The following is a 19,017-nucleotide window of genomic DNA, read 5'->3' as shown; positions in this document are numbered from 1 at the left end:
TCTGCATTCCAAAGATATCAATCATGCCTCTTGCTTCGAGAAGAAATCCTAGAACGCCGGCTGCAATAAAGAAAACTGTGCTCGACCATTTATCTCCACCCCTTAAGGATCCCCACTCTATGCGGAAAGAAGCAAGTGACCCTGAGTCCCAAGATGAGGACTCCCAATCAAGTTCTCACTCAGGAGCTCATTTAAACCATTACATTACCGAGAGCACATTACAGAAGATGCTTGCGGCTCAAACTAAATCCATTACAGCAGAGATCCAGCGGAGTTCAGCAGAACTACGGAAAGACATAGGTGAGATGGGAGACAGGATAGATACTCTGGAGAGACAGCATGACGACCTTGCTACAGATAATTCTAACATCCTAGCATATGCCGAAAACCTAGCGGAACAGATTTCCCAGCTTGAGTTAAAACTGGCTGATGTGGAAGATAGGGCCAGAAGAAATAATATAAGGTTTAGAGGCATATCTGAGTCAGTGATGCCTGGGGATCTACAGGATTTCCTCACTTCACTCTTCATTGCTCTGCTTGGCCCCCTGGAGGGCGACAGTCACAATATGGAGCGAGCACACAGGGCCCTTAGGCCGAGGACAATGTCATCTGACAAGCCGCGAGATGTGGTGGTTTGTTTCCATAATTTCAAATTCAAAGATCGTCTGATGCAGGCGTCTTACAATAAACCCGACCTCCCTGATAACTTTAAGGACATTCAGCTTCTTCCGGATCTCTCATCACACACGCTGCAACAGCGCAGGCTATATGCCCCAATCACCACTCAACTTAGGAAAGCAAACATTAAATATAGATGGGGATTCCCCACTAAATTAATTGTGTCAAAGGACAATCAGACCCACATCATTTCATCTCCTTCGATTGGCAGCACCCTCCTAACTACTTGGGGATTGCAACCGGCAGTGGACCCTCAGAAAGTAGTCCAATCTAAGCTAAGGGTCTCAGCACCAATATGGTCGGTCAAAGAGCAGAGGCCCAAGCGCCAAAAACCCAATCCACCTGACCACATCCCGAGGCCTCAAGCTTCGCCTACTTGATAAGTTACTGGTATATTTGCTAGTGTGTTGTTTGGTTTTTGCTAACCTTTCTTATTTTATACAAATGTTTTTTCTTTAGGCAGATGTTCTGTTTAGTTTATAAGAACAGTGCAGGCTGGCTGGCCTCTGGCCGGACGGTTGTAAAAGAAATAACTAAAACCCAGATGGCAGATTGCCACGGTTGATGAGGTGACCCGGCCGGACGGCTAGCCACCTTGTATTTCTTTTGAGAGCGGGGCTATGTGTTTATTAGCCCCACCCTACGAGTTTGGTTCAACTCCCCCCCAGAATTTGGAACCCACACTTGGTTCCCACTTAGGTGGACTACTTCCACCAGTCCCCCCCCTGTCCTTGACCCCCCTTCCCACATCTTCTACCTTCCCCACTGCCCTTTTCCCTATCCCTAATCCTCAATTGATTGTCGCTTGTCCATGGCGCCCCTTAGATTTCTGACCCTAAATGTGAGAGGTCTTAACACCTTTGGTAAACGTAGTCTTCTGTCTAGAACACTAAAATTCCACAAGGCCGATGTGGCCTTCATACAGGAAACACACCTCCTAAGAGATTCTTCCCCCGGCCCGTCACTCAGAGAATACCCTATTGTAAAAACTGCCTCTTTCTCTAAGAAGGCTAGAGGCGTTGCGATACTGATTAACAAAAGAGTGGCCTTTGAACCTCTCCACGAGATTATAGACCCACAAGCCAGGTACCTCATCCTGATATGTAAACTGGACCATATCACATTTACTTTTGTATCTGTATACTTACCCAACGCCCTCCAACCCAGATATTTGAAGAAAATTTTAAGTAAAGTAGAACAGGTTAGACAGGGTAGAGTAATCCTAGCCGGAGATCTGAACATGGTGTGGGATGGTGGCCTTGATAGACAGACGAAGCCTTCTAAAAAGAGCCCTTCTGGCCCAGAAACCACATGCCGGAGATTTCGGGAACTTATGTCCCAGTTTAACTTTTTTGATGTTTGGAGGTCTCTTCACCCTCTAGACAGAGACTTCACACACTACTCCATACCCCACTCTACACACTCTAGACTGGACTATATGTTTTGCCACCCAGACTCTCTAGACCTTGTACTCTCCACAAAGATCTGTGCGTGTCCATGGTCAGACCACGACATGGTTCTCATGGATCTGGAGTCATAAGACACCACCAGACCCAGATCTAACTGGAAGCTCCCCCATACTCTCCTGTCCGACATCCCATTCAGAGAGGATCTTAGGAAATAAATAAATTTTACAATAAAAACTAACGATACCCCTGGGATACGAGATGACATTCTGTGGGGGGGCCTTTAAGGCCACCACTAGAGGTTTCTTTATCCGACAACAAGCCCATTTGAGGAAGCAGGCAGGCCTATCACTATCCCAAGCCCATCGTAAACTGAGGGAACTTGAGTCACAAAGACGTTCTGAAGTTAACAGCAACCTTGAAGAGGAGATTAGGGATCTGAGGAGACACATATGCAAACTAGAATATACTAAGACCCAAAATAACTTACTTAAGCTGAAGCAGTTATTCTACTCTAAAGGTAACAAAGCAGACACACTCTTAGCTAACAAATTAAGACACCGTACCAGCATCTCTCGTATTCACGAGATTAAACAGGGTGCTCAATCCTTTAAACTCCCATCACATATTGGCCAGCAGTTTAACGAGTACTATTCAGCTTTGTATAATATCCAAAAAGACGCCTCATTCCAGCCAACCCCGTCGGAGGCTATAGGACCTTTTTTACGCTCCTTAAAACTACCCGCCCTAGAGGAGGCCATTACGGACAGCTTAGATACCCCCATTACGCCCCATGAAGTTAAATTAGTTATCAAAAATTTAAAGTCTCTCAAGGCCCCAGGGCCTGATGGCTTCACAGCTATCTTTTATAAGACATTCCTGCGGGAACTTGCCCCTATCCTGACCAGATTCTATAACCTGGCTATGTCTGAAGGTAAATTTCGGGGCGAGTTCCTAGAGGCTACTATCATCACGATTCTTAAACCCAACAAGGACCCGACCCTCTGCGCTAGCTATAGGCCCATATCTCTAATTAACACCGACGTCAAAATATATGCTAAAATCCTGGCCAACAGGATTGCAAAACTTCTCCCCGCTCTTATTAACCCTGATCAGGTTGGCTTCATACCTGGAAGGGAAGGTCCCGACAATACGAGAAGACTCCTCAATATTCTTTTAGAAGCCAAAAGACTTAACAAACCGATAGCAGTGCTTTCTCTTGACGCTGAGAAAGCGTTCGATCGGGTTCGGTGGGATTTCCTGTGGGAGGCACTTGCGGCCTTTCGCTTCCCGGCTTCTATCATTCAAGTGGTGCGGGCTTTGTATTCGGCCCCCACGGCCTCAGTCAGAGGCCTGGGATTTCATTCCTCTCCCTTTTCTATCTCAAATGGCACCCGACAGGGGTGTCCCCTTTCACCCATCCTATTTGCGCTGGCCATAGAACCCTTAGCAGCTGCTATCAGAGCAGATAGAGGTTTGTCTGGAATCACCCTGCATGGAACGGTTCACAAAGTGGCTCTGCTTGCTGATGACACTACCATATTCTCTGCGAATCCCCTGAGTGAGTTCCCTAGGCTCCTATCCTTACTAGATACTTTTAGCGGCCTATCTTTCTATAGACTAAACCAATCCAAATCGGAGCTCTACACGCAAGGTTTTTCAGAACTAGATACTAACTCATTACGAGTCAAATATAACTTTGTTATTAACAATGAATATATCTCACATTTGGGAGTTAAGTTATCTAACTCCATACCCAACCTAATTCTGAATAACTATAAGCCCCTCCTAACTGAACTGCATACTCTGACCAAGCAGTGGAACTATCAAAGTATCTCCTGGCTAGGCCGGGTCGCAGCCCTCAAAATAAGTTACCTCCCAAAATTGACATATGTCATGAGATGCCTCCCTATCAGGGTACCTAGATCCCTCCTCACCCAGTTTCAGGGTGCCTGCACCAAATATATTTGGCAGAACAAACCTCCACGAGTAGCTCACAAATTCCTGCAGTACCCCAAAATGCATGGGGGAGTGGCCTCCCCATCTATATCCAGGTATTATGAGGCAGCTATGCTAACACACATTACTCAATGGGGAGTAAAGGACTCCGATAGTAGATGGAGGTCGATTGAACAGGCCTCCCTACCCTTTAACCTCACCCTGAGGGACCTGATATGGACCCCTCCACATTGCCGGAGATCCTTAGGGATAGAGAATCAGATAATCCAAGAATGTCTAACTACCTGGGAGCAACTAAGACACTGCCCCCGGGTGGCTCCCCACCCTTCCCCCATCACTACATTAACTGGCCTTCTCTCTGGCCTTCAGGATTCTCACCCCTTGACGTGGCTGAGACTGGGCATCTCGAAAGTGGCAGAGTTGTACCCTGTGGGACATTGACATCGATCCTTGGCAATATATAGGAGCTCCCTTTCTACTTATTTTGACATTGTTCCTGTTCACTATCAAGAGGGTGTCGTGTCTTCTTGCACCCCGCACATCGTTACGCAGATCCAGCCTGCCTGCTATAGGAGAGTTACCCAAGCAGCAACATAGAACTATCTAAGCTCCGGAGGTTCGGGGACCCGCACCGGAGCTGCGGACCAAGCCACGCTGTGCAGCGCTGCTGCATCAGCTGTCAGAGCGGCTGCTTTTGAGCTCAGGGAGCTAACTGAGACTGGTCAGACGCAGTCTCCAGAGGAGACAGTACTGGGCCTGTTTGAGGTTGGAGGTGATTCGTTCAGGAGAGGGAGCGAGGTAAGAGTGTGACTGGACAGTGCTCACGGAGGACCGCAGAGAGCTGTTGAGGGGGAAATACTGATATACAGGTTGCCTGCTGCTTGGCGCGAATTGCGGCCATCTTGGACTGATGCCAGAGCAGCAAGGCGGCCTGTGAGCTAAGAGTGCCGTGTTCTGGAAATACCGCAGCAGCTGTGATTTTTGAGTGAACTTTTAGCTGCTAGTGAATTGTTTTGTCCATATAGGACAGTGATAGAAGTGGATCCGCAGTTATCAGAGGGAAACGAGACAAGCTGCCATATATGCGTAAGTGCGCAGTTTAATTCACATACACACACGCCCTGCAGCAGAGGCCTAACACTAACACCTCTAGAACGCCCATAAGTACAGAGGTCTAACAGCATATGCATTATAATTGAGGAAACGGCGACTCCCAGGAGAGGTTAGGTAAACCAGTGAGCACCACAATATATATATAATCCTCTAACAGTCGCTCCCCATTACAATGAAGAAAATAATCCTCAGTTTGTCATCACATCACTCCCATGTGGCATATTATGTTATAGTGAGCTGTAGCAAGAGTCTTGCAGGAGGACCTCCTGAGAACAAATAAATATTAAAGCCCTGCCAATACAAAATATTACTCATTCTATTGCACTACTGAAGCCTATTAAAGCAATAACCACAACTGCAGTTCCTAGATTGAACTTCAAAGTTTTTTGGGGACTATATATGGCTGGACCACAGTTTTAGCATCTCACCATAATAGACTGTGAACGCATTAAAAATTACAACATAAGAGGAGGTTGTCTGTGTACCACTTCATAAACTGGGCCAGCTCTTATATATAATATCACGGCAGCCCACTTCACCTTCCTACTCATCTGCAGATTCCAAGCACTTGATAATAACGGAGGTGGCACTTTCCCATACAGCAGACCTCTTCCCCCAGGCTTAGGTCTGCAAAGTTAAATCCACTTGCCTCTCTCAGACTGGTTTACTTATACTCATTGTTGAACTCAATAACAAGGGATTTTGTCATACAAATGTGATTATATGTGCTGCTGCGTCAGCTTCTGTTTCTCTGCAGCCCAGGCTCAGAGTGGAGTGTTATAATTTATTTTATCTCTTACCAGGTTTACTTCTCACATACATTTAACTAGTTGGCGATACTCACTCAACCCAGTCCTCATATCTGGGAGTCTCCCAGACTAAGATCTAGATCCCTCTGTCTAGGCCACACATTCCCACTTTGATTTATATACCTAAGTTGTAAAGCCCAGTCCCCTAATCCACATACTTACTTATCCCCCCCACCACCCCCCGAATATCATTCTTGCTGAATTAGCTGTAAGTGAGATTATAGTGACATACCACATATGTAATTTCTCCACACCATTCTACCCTCACCCATCCAACCTGATCTCCTTTAAGCCCTTATTCAAACAGCAGAGAATCCGACTTAGAGAGGAGTGCCATATCTTGCTGATAAAAGCTTCTACTCCCCTTACAATTTACAATTTATATAATGTGCTTCATACATTTCACAGATTGGTCCCCCTTTTACAACTCATATTGTGCTTATTGTTGATGCAATGATTTGGGTGACATTTTTGTAGGGACTCCCCTTTGGACTCCTCCTTTCCGGCCCACTCACGGAGTGGGCTGGTCACTTCCACCTCCCCTCTCCCCTTCCTTTGAGTCGTATCCTTTATTTCCTGAGTCCAGAGGGGGGCATTTTGAAGCTTGCTGGGTGACTCTTCCCTCGTGCTTATATTCTATTGACGACCTGACACTTTGTCACTGTCGCTACTGGACGTGGGGTGGACCCACTCAGCGGGCTCGGTTTATACCACACCTATCCTATTCTATACATTATCCAACCCTTGTGCATATTCATAGCAACCTGGGCTAATACTGTATTGTTACTATTAGATTGACCTCTCATTTAACTACGATTCTGTTACCCTTTGAGCCGCTGGCTCAGTGGTAAGCCTTCATGCCCTAAGTGTTGATACCACCAGTGGGTTATGCCTAGCCCCGCTCTCGCTCTCTATCACAGTATTGAATTGATGTAATTAACCTAATATGTTGTAGTATTTACATATCAGATCTTCTGCCTTAACAGTCATTTTTAGGTTCAGGAGTGGTCAAGGTGGTCTATCTATCCAGTCAATTTCTGCATTCCAAAGATATCAATCATGCCTCTTGCTTCGAGAAGAAATCCTAGAACGCCGGCTGCAATAAAGAAAACTGTGCTCGACCATTTATCTCCACCCCTTAAGGATCCCCACTCTATGCGGAAAGAAGCAAGTGACCCTGAGTCCCAAGATGAGGACTCCCAATCAAGTTCTCACTCAGGAGCTCATTTAAACCATTACATTACCGAGAGCACATTACAGAAGATGCTTGCGGCTCAAACTAAATCCATTACAGCAGAGATCCAGCGGAGTTCAGCAGAACTACGGAAAGACATAGGTGAGATGGGAGACAGGATAGATACTCTGGAGAGACAGCATGACGACCTTGCTACAGATAATTCTAACATCCTAGCATATGCCGAAAACCTAGCGGAACAGATTTCCCAGCTTGAGTTAAAACTGGCTGATGTGGAAGATAGGGCCAGAAGAAATAATATAAGGTTTAGAGGCATATCTGAGTCAGTGATGCCTGGGGATCTACAGGATTTCCTCACTTCACTCTTCATTGCTCTGCTTGGCCCCCTGGAGGGCGACAGTCACAATATGGAGCGAGCACACAGGGCCCTTAGGCCGAGGACAATGTCATCTGACAAGCCGCGAGATGTGGTGGTTTGTTTCCATAATTTCAAATTCAAAGATCGTCTGATGCAGGCGTCTTACAATAAACCCGACCTCCCTGATAACTTTAAGGACATTCAGCTTCTTCCGGATCTCTCATCACACACGCTGCAACAGCGCAGGCTATATGCCCCAATCACCACTCAACTTAGGAAAGCAAACATTAAATATAGATGGGGATTCCCCACTAAATTAATTGTGTCAAAGGACAATCAGACCCACATCATTTCATCTCCTTCGATTGGCAGCACCCTCCTAACTACTTGGGGATTGCAACCGGCAGTGGACCCTCAGAAAGTAGTCCAATCTAAGCTAAGGGTCTCAGCACCAATATGGTCGGTCAAAGAGCAGAGGCCCAAGCGCCAAAAACCCAATCCACCTGACCACATCCCGAGGCCTCAAGCTTCGCCTACTTGATAAGTTACTGGTATATTTGCTAGTGTGTTGTTTGGTTTTTGCTAACCTTTCTTATTTTATACAAATGTTTTTTCTTTAGGCAGATGTTCTGTTTAGTTTATAAGAACAGTGCAGGCTGGCTGGCCTCTGGCCGGACGGTTGTAAAAGAAATAACTAAAACCCAGATGGCAGATTGCCACGGTTGATGAGGTGACCCGGCCGGACGGCTAGCCACCTTGTATTTCTTTTGAGAGCGGGGCTATGTGTTTATTAGCCCCACCCTACGAGTTTGGTTCAACTCCCCCCCAGAATTTGGAACCCACACTTGGTTCCCACTTAGGTGGACTACTTCCACCAGTCCCCCCCCTGTCCTTGACCCCCCTTCCCACATCTTCTACCTTCCTCACTGCCCTTTTCCCTATCCCTAATCCTCAATTGATTGTCGCTTGTCCATGGCGCCCCTTAGATTTCTGACCCTAAATGTGAGAGGTCTTAACACCTTTGGTAAACGTAGTCTTCTGTCTAGAACACTAAAATTCCACAAGGCCGATGTGGCCTTCATACAGGAAACACACCTCCTAAGAGATTCTTCCCCCGGCCCGTCACTCAGAGAATACCCTATTGTAAAAACTGCCTCTTTCTCTAAGAAGGCTAGAGGCGTTGCGATACTGATTAACAAAAGAGTGGCCTTTGAACCTCTCCACGAGATTATAGACCCACAAGCCAGGTACCTCATCCTGATATGTAAACTGGACCATATCACATTTACTTTTGTATCTGTATACTTACCCAACGCCCTCCAACCCAGATATTTGAAGAAAATTTTAAGTAAAGTAGAACAGGTTAGACAGGGTAGAGTAATCCTAGCCGGAGATCTGAACATGGTGTGGGATGGTGGCCTTGATAGACAGACGAAGCCTTCTAAAAAGAGCCCTTCTGGCCCAGAAACCACATGCCGGAGATTTCGGGAACTTATGTCCCAGTTTAACTTTTTTGATGTTTGGAGGTCTCTTCACCCTCTAGACAGAGACTTCACACACTACTCCATACCCCACTCTACACACTCTAGACTGGACTATATGTTTTGCCACCCAGACTCTCTAGACCTTGTACTCTCCACAAAGATCTGTGCGTGTCCATGGTCAGACCACGACATGGTTCTCATGGATCTGGAGTCATAAGACACCACCAGACCCAGATCTAACTGGAAGCTCCCCCATACTCTCCTGTCCGACATCCCATTCAGAGAGGATCTTAGGAAAGAAATAAATTTTACAATAAAAACTAACGATACCCCTGGGATACGAGATGACATTCTGTGGGGGGGCCTTTAAGGCCACCACTAGAGGTTTCTTTATCCGACAACAAGCCCATTTGAGGAAGCAGGCAGGCCTATCACTATCCCAAGCCCATCGTAAACTGAGGGAACTTGAGTCACAAAGACGTTCTGAAGTTAACAGCAACCTTGAAGAGGAGATTAGGGATCTGAGGAGACACATATGCAAACTAGAATATACTAAGACCCAAAATAACTTACTTAAGCTGAAGCAGTTATTCTACTCTAAAGGTAACAAAGCAGACACACTCTTAGCTAACAAATTAAGACACCGTACCAGCATCTCTCGTATTCACGAGATTAAACAGGGTGCTCAATCCTTTAAACTCCCATCACATATTGGCCAGCAGTTTAACGAGTACTATTCAGCTTTGTATAATATCCAAAAAGACGCCTCATTCCAGCCAACCCCGTCGGAGGCTATAGGACCTTTTTTACGCTCCTTAAAACTACCCGCCCTAGAGGAGGCCATTACGGACAGCTTAGATACCCCCATTACGCCCCATGAAGTTAAATTAGTTATCAAAAATTTAAAGTCTCTCAAGGCCCCAGGGCCTGATGGCTTCACAGCTATCTTTTATAAGACATTCCTGCGGGAACTTGCCCCTATCCTGACCAGATTCTATAACCTGGCTATGTCTGAAGGTAAATTTCGGGGCGAGTTCCTAGAGGCTACTATCATCACGATTCTTAAACCCAACAAGGACCCGACCCTCTGCGCTAGCTATAGGCCCATATCTCTAATTAACACCGACGTCAAAATATATGCTAAAATCCTGGCCAACAGGATTGCAAAACTTCTCCCCGCTCTTATTAACCCTGATCAGGTTGGCTTCATACCTGGAAGGGAAGGTCCCGACAATACGAGAAGACTCCTCAATATTCTTTTAGAAGCCAAAAGACTTAACAAACCGATAGCAGTGCTTTCTCTTGACGCTGAGAAAGCGTTCGATCGGGTTCGGTGGGATTTCCTGTGGGAGGCACTTGCGGCCTTTCGCTTCCCGGCTTCTATCATTCAAGTGGTGCGGGCTTTGTATTCGGCCCCCACGGCCTCAGTCAGAGGCCTGGGATTTCATTCCTCTCCCTTTTCTATCTCAAATGGCACCCGACAGGGGTGTCCCCTTTCACCCATCCTATTTGCGCTGGCCATAGAACCCTTAGCAGCTGCTATCAGAGCAGATAGAGGTTTGTCTGGAATCACCCTGCATGGAACGGTTCACAAAGTGGCTCTGTTTGCTGATGACACTACCATATTCTCTGCGAATCCCCTGAGTGAGTTCCCTAGGCTCCTATCCTTACTAGATACTTTTAGCGGCCTATCTTTCTATAGACTAAACCAATCCAAATCGGAGCTCTACACGCAAGGTTTTTCAGAACTAGATACTAACTCATTACGAGTCAAATATAACTTTGTTATTAACAATGAATATATCTCACATTTGGGAGTTAAGTTATCTAACTCCATACCCAACCTAATTCTGAATAACTATAAGCCCCTCCTAACTGAACTGCATACTCTGACCAAGCAGTGGAACTATCAAAGTATCTCCTGGCTAGGCCGGGTCGCAGCCCTCAAAATAAGTTACCTCCCAAAATTGACATATGTCATGAGATGCCTCCCTATCAGGGTACCTAGATCCCTCCTCACCCAGTTTCAGGGTGCCTGCACCAAATATATTTGGCAGAACAAACCTCCACGAGTAGCTCACAAATTCCTGCAGTACCCCAAAATGCATGGGGGAGTGGCCTCCCCATCTATATCCAGGTATTATGAGGCAGCTATGCTAACACACATTACTCAATGGGGAGTAAAGGACTCCGATAGTAGATGGAGGTCGATTGAACAGGCCTCCCTACCCTTTAACCTCACCCTGAGGGACCTGATATGGACCCCTCCACATTGCCGGAGATCCTTAGGGATAGAGAATCAGATAATCCAAGAATGTCTAACTACCTGGGAGCAACTAAGACACTGCCCCCGGGTGGCTCCCCACCCTTCCCCCATCACTACATTAACTGGCCTTCTCTCTGGCCTTCAGGATTCTCACCCCTTGACGTGGCTGAGACTGGGCATCTCGAAAGTGGCAGATTTATGGCACTCTTCTCCCGGGGATTTGTTCATACCTTTAGCCCAAATAGGTGACTCATCACCCCCTCCGCCTTACATGCGATTTGAATATGTTAGGGTTCTCAGCTTTCTGACCAGCTGGGGATTTAAACCATCTCTAGCCAGGCCTTTAACCATCTGGGAAGCCAAGTGGCAACAGGGACTGAGGCTGGGCAAACCATTATCTTTCCATTACTCTATCATGGAGGGTGCGGTCCCTATAGATAAGGCACTGCACATCTCTAAATGGGAACAGAAACTTGAGTTCACTGTCCCTACCAAAGAATGGCACCGTACACTACTCCTCACAAACAAAACCCTTCATTGTATCACTATGCGCGAGACCTTTATTAAATTGCTTACACAATGGTATTTTGTGCCTACTAGATTAGCGGCAATTTTCCCTGAAACATCCCCGATCTGTTGGAGAGGCTGCGGCGGTGTAGGAGACATGACCCACATCTGGTGGTCTTGCCCTAAGTTGAGGCCCATCTGGGACAGGTGCTTCTTGACCTTGCTGCATATGGGTATTTCTCTCCCCCGCACCCCAGAAGTTGCCTTACTCCACGTGGGTACTTGCAAACTTCCCAGACACTATGCTTCATTGAGCATCTATCTCCTCTCAGCTATCAAACTTAACATAGCCAAAGCTTGGAAAAGAATTAACCCCCCATCATGGTCTGACATATCCCAAACCATGGCCTATATCTACACCATGGAAAAGCCTATCTATTACTCCAAGGATAGAGTTGACTTCTTTGAACTAATTTGGGCAGAATGGAAGAATAGGATTGACACAACATGGCTCCCTAGCTTTGAGACTTAAGCCAGAGTATCTTAATTATGTAGAATTGGTACGCCATCCCACACCTACTCGGATTTAACTAACGGCCATTGTAGGTTCATATCCGCTCCCTCATGACCCGCTTCCCCTCCCCCCCCTCTCTCCCCTTGGATGATCCCCCCCCTTTTTTTTTCTACCCCCTTTCACTCATCATAGACTCAAGTGAACAATCTTATTACTCCCTTATATCAGATACGGTGGTGTTTATGTTTTTAAGTTTTCTTGTTGCATGTTGTGTGATTACCTATGTATCCATTACTTTTGTTTTATCGCTGGAATAGTACGCTTTGGTCGTACTAATGCTGTACCTGTTTATTTTATCTGAAAAACTAATAAAACATATATTTAAAAAAAAAAAAAAATCACATACATTTAAAATACATTATGTACATTAAATGCATAGATAAAGCTGGCCAGCTCACTCAGGTTGATATGATGCAGATGAATACCTAGATATAGGCTATTGAGTTATTAGGCAACACCCCTACCAGTGGGTAGCCCTGTGTACCAACAGGAATCTGCTACCATGGATAATAATGGGGATCCATGCATAATCACTCATTTAGTGCACAAGTGAAACTGACAACACCTGTCTCAGAGGGTAACCCAAACGAATTTGAAAGGCTTGTTACCTTGAGATTAATATTAGGATCTATGCCAGTTACTTATGTGCTGAACTGAAACAATGTAACAAAAAATTACATGCTTATATATTTTTACACACTTATTTTGAGAAAACAACACCCTGACCAGAGGGTAGCACCAATATTGAAAAAAGGTTCCAGCTACCTTAGTACTGAATAGGGATCTATGTATCTCTAATGATAGATGTGTAATCACAGCAATAGTAGCAATCACATATATGGTGCAAGCAGTATAGATTACATAAAAAATATGTTAATAGGGCTTTCCACATGTAATTTTTTGTAATACAGGCTGTACAAACGTTTCTGGCAAAAGATTTGTATGAATTTCCTGCACACTGCATTGCAACTGATCTTGAAAATGGCACCAAGGAGGAGTGTCCAAACACTAGCACACCATTCTCTAACCCCGGTAAACTGATCATATAAAAGTAAAATCTCTGGGGGGCATACACTGACACATCCCCACTACAGCATGCTAGTAGCTGAAAAAAATAAATGTTTTTCCTATCCCTCCCAAACCAGACTGCACATACACATTGCTCTACAGAAACTTAAGGTGTTTGACAGGCAGGGCCCCAGATGGCCGGACACAGTCCCAGCTGTAAATTCCATTCTGCTCCTCTGTAGTTACGCCCCTGGCTACCTCTAAGCTCTAACACTATTTCTTGCTGCTCTCTTAGGGGATATGGCTCGCTGTACATGCGCGCAGAGCGCCAGAGTAAACATGCATGCAGCATTACATTATGTAAATAAACCATTTTATTTTAGCCTGCAGCAATCATGTAATTTGGATGATTGGTACTACATGCTGCTAAAATAAAATGGTTTGATTATATAAGAAGACAAAAGTGGCACATTTGCAGCTCTAGTCAATGCCTTACATTGAGGATGGGAACTGTGGTCAGGCCAAACCCCATTATATCGATAAGTTGCAACTTGCAATGTAGTCAAGAAATGGTAAATTAATTCAGAATCATAGGAATTATCATCATAAAATTTACCATATGATGATAATTCCTCTGACTCTGAATTAATTTACCATTTCTTGACTACATTGCAAGTTGCAACTTATCGATATAATGGGGACACTGTGTGTGTTTTTTGTATGGCTGTTGATTACCTGAGTCCTAAGGTTGCCTCTGGCTCTCTCCTCCGTTCACACTTCACGGTCCTCCACACACAGCTGCCACACAACAGCAGCTGACAGCTCCTCCTAGCCCTAGCTGGCTCTATTAGTCAGCGGTCTCCCTGGTCTAGTCGACCCAGACAGACCACTTCACTTCCTTCTATGGGATACAATTCAGCAGGGCAGGCACACCACGGCACACACTAAATACAAGCAGCTCCCGCCTCCTGTACTGAGTCTTCTTCCTGCCTGAAGTCTGTGTCGGGCGGCGTGACGTCACTCAGCAGCCCAGCAGGCATGCCTCCCTGGCAGCGCTGATGCTGATTGGCTGTGTGACCTAGCTCCATCATGGAGGCGGTTTTGAGAACCGCCTCCATTAGAGCTTGTATGGGCCCGGGGATTCACCACTGGGTGGCGCTAAAGTGGAACTATATTCAGATCCATGTTGCGCAATTTATGGAGGGCAGCGGACAGGCTCACTGCCTCCTAATTGCACAACATGAATGCTGAATTTAATTTGGCAGCGCAAGCATACTAGTGCAGTACAAAATATGATGTGGGTAATCGCCGGTGGGGGTTGGGGGTGTACCCTTGGGAGTGGGGTGCCCCCCCCCCAAAAAAAAGACAAACATATTTTTATTTTTTAAATAAATATTATTTAAAATCTTTCTTCTCTGATTGGACAGGGGAGGCGCTGCCTCCCCTGCCTCCTATTACTGCACGTCACTGCTATACACTGATGGTGAGCATAATGATGCCGGAAATGTATAAACTGAAAATGAACACACTGCACTGTATAATTATGCCAGGTATCTTTACACTAAAATAGGACATGTGCTGAAGAATGATTATGGTCATGTATACACTTTATTGTATAAATATGCATATGAATAGAGTCTGCCTCTATTGTAGCACCGGCCCTGGCCCCTGCTCACCAATAGGCTCCCAAGCACAACAGGAAAGTAGCTCCTGTGTGCTAAAACATGCTCAAGAACCCTGGGAAAGTGGCCCCTGCTCATCATTAGGCGCCCAGGCACCCCAAGAATGTGGCCCCTGTTCACTAAAAGATGCCCAGAGAATCCAGGAAAAGTGGCCCCTGCTTGCCAATAATAGTCAATGTACCCCAGGACAGTGGCCCCTGCTCCCCAATAGGAGTCAAGGTACCCCAGAAAAGTGGCCCCTGCTCACCAATATAAGTCAAGGCACCCCAGGAAAATGGCCCTTGCTCACTAATAGGCTCCCGAGCACCTCTGTAAAGTGGCCCCTGCTTGTCAATAGGCTCCCAGGCAGCCATGGGAAGTGGCCCGGTTCACAAATTAATGCAGACAAACAATGAAAATGTGGCTCTTACTCACCAATAGGCATCCAAGCACACTGGGTAAGTAGCCCCTGCTCACCACAACTCACTCAAGCACTCTGGGAAAGTGGCCCCTGCTTACCACAACTCACTCAAGCACTCTGGGAAAGTGGCCCCTACTCGCCAATAGACACCCGGGCACCTTGGTAAAGTGTCCCCTGATCACCAATAGGCCAACAAGCACCCAAGGAAAGTTTGCCTTTTGCCAATCAGGCCACTTTCCACAGTTGTTTGGGCACCTATTACCCATCAGCAGCAACTTTCCAGGGGTTCCTGGGTGCCTATTGATAAGCAGTGACCACTTTTCTGGAGTGCCTGGGCACCTATTGGTGAGCAGGGATCACTTTCCTGGGGTGCCTGACTGCTTTGCAGATCAGGGGTCACTTTCCCAGGTTGTCTGGCAGCCTAATACCAAGCAGGGGCCACATTTCCATGGTGCCTGTGCACCTATTGACGAGCAGGTACCATTTTTTAGGTATTTTAGGTGCATATTGGCAAACAGGGGCAACTTTCCAGGTTGCCTGGGAGCCTATTGATGAGCAGGGTCCACTTTGTGGGGTGCCAGGGCACCTATTGATGAGCAGGGGCCACTTTCCTTGAAGGTTCCTAGGCGCTGTTGGCGAGCAAAGGACACTTTTTGGGACGCCGGGCACCTATTGACGAGCAGCAGCCACCTTTCTGGGGTCCCTGGGGCCTATAAGGGAACAGGGGCCACTTCCCTGGATTCCAGGGCACCTATTGATGAATACATGCCACTTTCCCTTGGTTCCTCTGTGCCTAATGAACACTATTCCTGGGTGCCTGGGAGCCTATTGGCAAGCAGGGGCCACATTTCCAGGGTGCTTAGTTGCATTTTGGTGAGCAGGGGCCACTTTCCTTGAAGGTTTCTAGGCTGCTATTACAAAGATTTGGCCACTTTCCTGGAGTGCCAAGGGGCCTATTCACAACCAGTGGACACTTTCCCGGAGTTCATGGACACCTATTGGCAAGCAGAGGCCACTTTCCCAGGCTGTCTGGGCACCTATTGGTAAGCTAGGGCTACGTTTATGGGAGAATCTGCATATTGCATAGTGCATATTGGCATTCAAGACCACTTTCCTGGGGTGCCTGGGCATCTATTGGCAAGCAGAGGCCACTTTCCCAGGGTGTCTGGGCACCTATTGGCAAGCAGGGGCTACTTTTACAAAGGAATCTGAGTGCATATTGACATTCAAGGCCAATTTCCTGGGGTGCCTGGGCATCTATTGGCAAGCAGGGGCCACTGTATCTGCCTATTAGCCTAGCAGGGGCCACTTTCCAGGACTGCATAGGTGCCTATTAGTGAGCATGGACGACTTTCCTGAGGTGTCTGGGCATGTAGTGGTCAGCAGTAAACACTTTCCATGGTGGTTTCTAAGCGGCTATTGGTGAGCAGGGGCCACTTTCCCAGGTTGCCGTGGCCCCTATTTCCTAGGCACAAAAGCTTTGAAAGCTGAAAAAAAAAACATGCAAAACTTTTTTTGTGTGGTTTTATTATCATTTACAACACTTTCAAGTTTGACTACAATCAGAAATAAATTATGCACACATTTTAGTCACTTTGCCAAAAACTGCAGCAATTTTGTTGTTTATTACTTCAGAAATTTTCAGACTAAGCATAAAAATAGGTTTGCGAAAGTATGTGGTATGATGGCACTAGTTATTGGGAAAGGAAGTTTCTATTGAATGGCCATTACAAAAAATGAAAGCACCTGTGTAGCATACCTTACTGTAACATGCTTCTGTTGCATATAAAAGATTTATTGCAGAATTTTCTTTTTTATTAGTCAGTTGTTGCCAAGATCTGCAAAGCAGATGTAGTCTTCTTGTGAGCTCCCAAAAAAAAGATCTAATCAATTACTCTATGGTTGTCTGTCAAACACTTGTCAGCTCTTCAGTGCACGACCCTAAGATAAATCTGCAAAAGGATTGTGAGCCTTGAGAATGCGCTATATATATATATATATATATATATATATATATATATATATATATATATATATATACAGTATATACAGTATATATTTATATATATATATATATATATTTATGTGTGTGTGTATATATATATATATATATATATATATATATATATACAGTATATACATATTTATTTATTTTTATTTAAAAAAAAAAAAAGTTTTTGTATGTGCCTATATATGTATAAGTGTGCATGTCCTACATTTTCATAAATTCTCATACATATATAGTGTAAATAAAACTTTACAATTAATATATTTCTTTTTTGTATATTAGATTGCTTTATACATATGGATGAAGGTCAATGGACTGGAGCTTACATCTGTGCCTGAATTCTGTACGATTAATCCTGCTTCATTCCAGGCGTCTGGTTGTGCCACTGGATTTAATAAATCTCCGCCTGTTTGTGTAAGTAGCAGCAAAAGTAGTTATATTTTATGAAAACCTGATTTTACACATATGAACTGTATCAGTTGCCAGATAAAAGTGGTTTATTCACCTTGCTTTGATATTGCTTTCTCTGCCTTTCTACGTACCCAATAGGTGAACTATCAAATCTTGTGGTCTTTCACTATTTTACTGCTGGTCAAAAATCTGCAAGCAGCCTCTTTTACTTGTTCCTTGTTCTCTTTTATGTACTTCATCTATAATGAGCCATAGTTGGTTACATAGACTTACAGAAATCATAGAATTTGACGGTAGATAAGAACCAAAAGGGCCATTGTCTGCCCATTTTACTTGTTACTCTTTTCCTAGATTAGCCTCATGCATATCCCAAGCACTCTTTTTTAGTCCCTGTGTTTACTACCTCTATTAGAGGTTTATTTCATAAATCTGCTACCCTTTCTGTAAAAAAAAACCTGCTACCCTCTAACTTAAGATTGTGACCCCTTGTTTTGGTATTTCTTTTTTTGTGGAAAATGCTTTCAGCTTCCACCCATATTACATGTTACGTTTTACCTTATGCATGTGCCAGGCATTTTTTAATTCCTACAGTATTTGTGTTTACCACCTCTAACGGAAGTTTATTCCATGACTCCACCACCCTTTCTGTAAAAAAATGCTTCCTCAAATTTCTCCTGAATCTGCTAGCCTCTAACTTTAGATTGTGACCACTTGTTTTGGCATTTATTTTTTTGTGAAAAATGCTTTCAGCTTCTATTTTATGAAGTCCCTTCATATATTTTAATGTTTCTATCATGTTACCTCTTTCCCGTGTTTCCTCTAAACTATACATTTTTAGATCGGAGTCTTTCTTTGTATGTTTTAAGGCCTAACAAGTGATCTGTAAAGTGGCATAAGAACCCTATTATTTCTGCTGCTAATACCAAGTATTCAACTGGCCTTACTGGCTGCACTGCTGCATTGTCTATCAAATTTTAAATAATCTGAAATAATAATTCCCAAGTCTTGTTCCTCTTTAGTTACAGTAAGTAATGTACCATTGAGACTATAATTGGTCTTTGGGTTTTTGGATCCTATATACATAATTTTGCTCTTGATAATATTACATTTTATATCCCATTTATTTGCCCAGTCCTCCAGTTTTTTTTTATGTATCGGC

The 19,017-nt window shown here is 44.8% G+C and overlaps 1 protein-coding gene across 1 annotated transcript in view; it reads left to right on the top strand.

The window, feature by feature from the left end:
* The window catches only part of B3GLCT (beta 3-glucosyltransferase), a 1,048,073-nt gene that overhangs the window by 716,629 nt on the left and 312,427 nt on the right, over window positions 1–19,017 (top strand). Inside the window, exon 9 of the mRNA XM_053708467.1 lies at window positions 17,730–17,861. Within this exon, the coding sequence (XP_053564442.1) occupies window positions 17,730–17,861 (132 nt within the window). The remainder of the gene's footprint in view (window positions 1–17,729; window positions 17,862–19,017) is intronic.

Source organism: Bombina bombina, chromosome 3 (assembly GCF_027579735.1).
Source record: "Bombina bombina isolate aBomBom1 chromosome 3, aBomBom1.pri, whole genome shotgun sequence".
Taxonomy (NCBI): Eukaryota; Metazoa; Chordata; class Amphibia; order Anura; family Bombinatoridae; genus Bombina; species Bombina bombina.
This window is presented reverse-complemented; position numbering and strand designations above follow the sequence as displayed.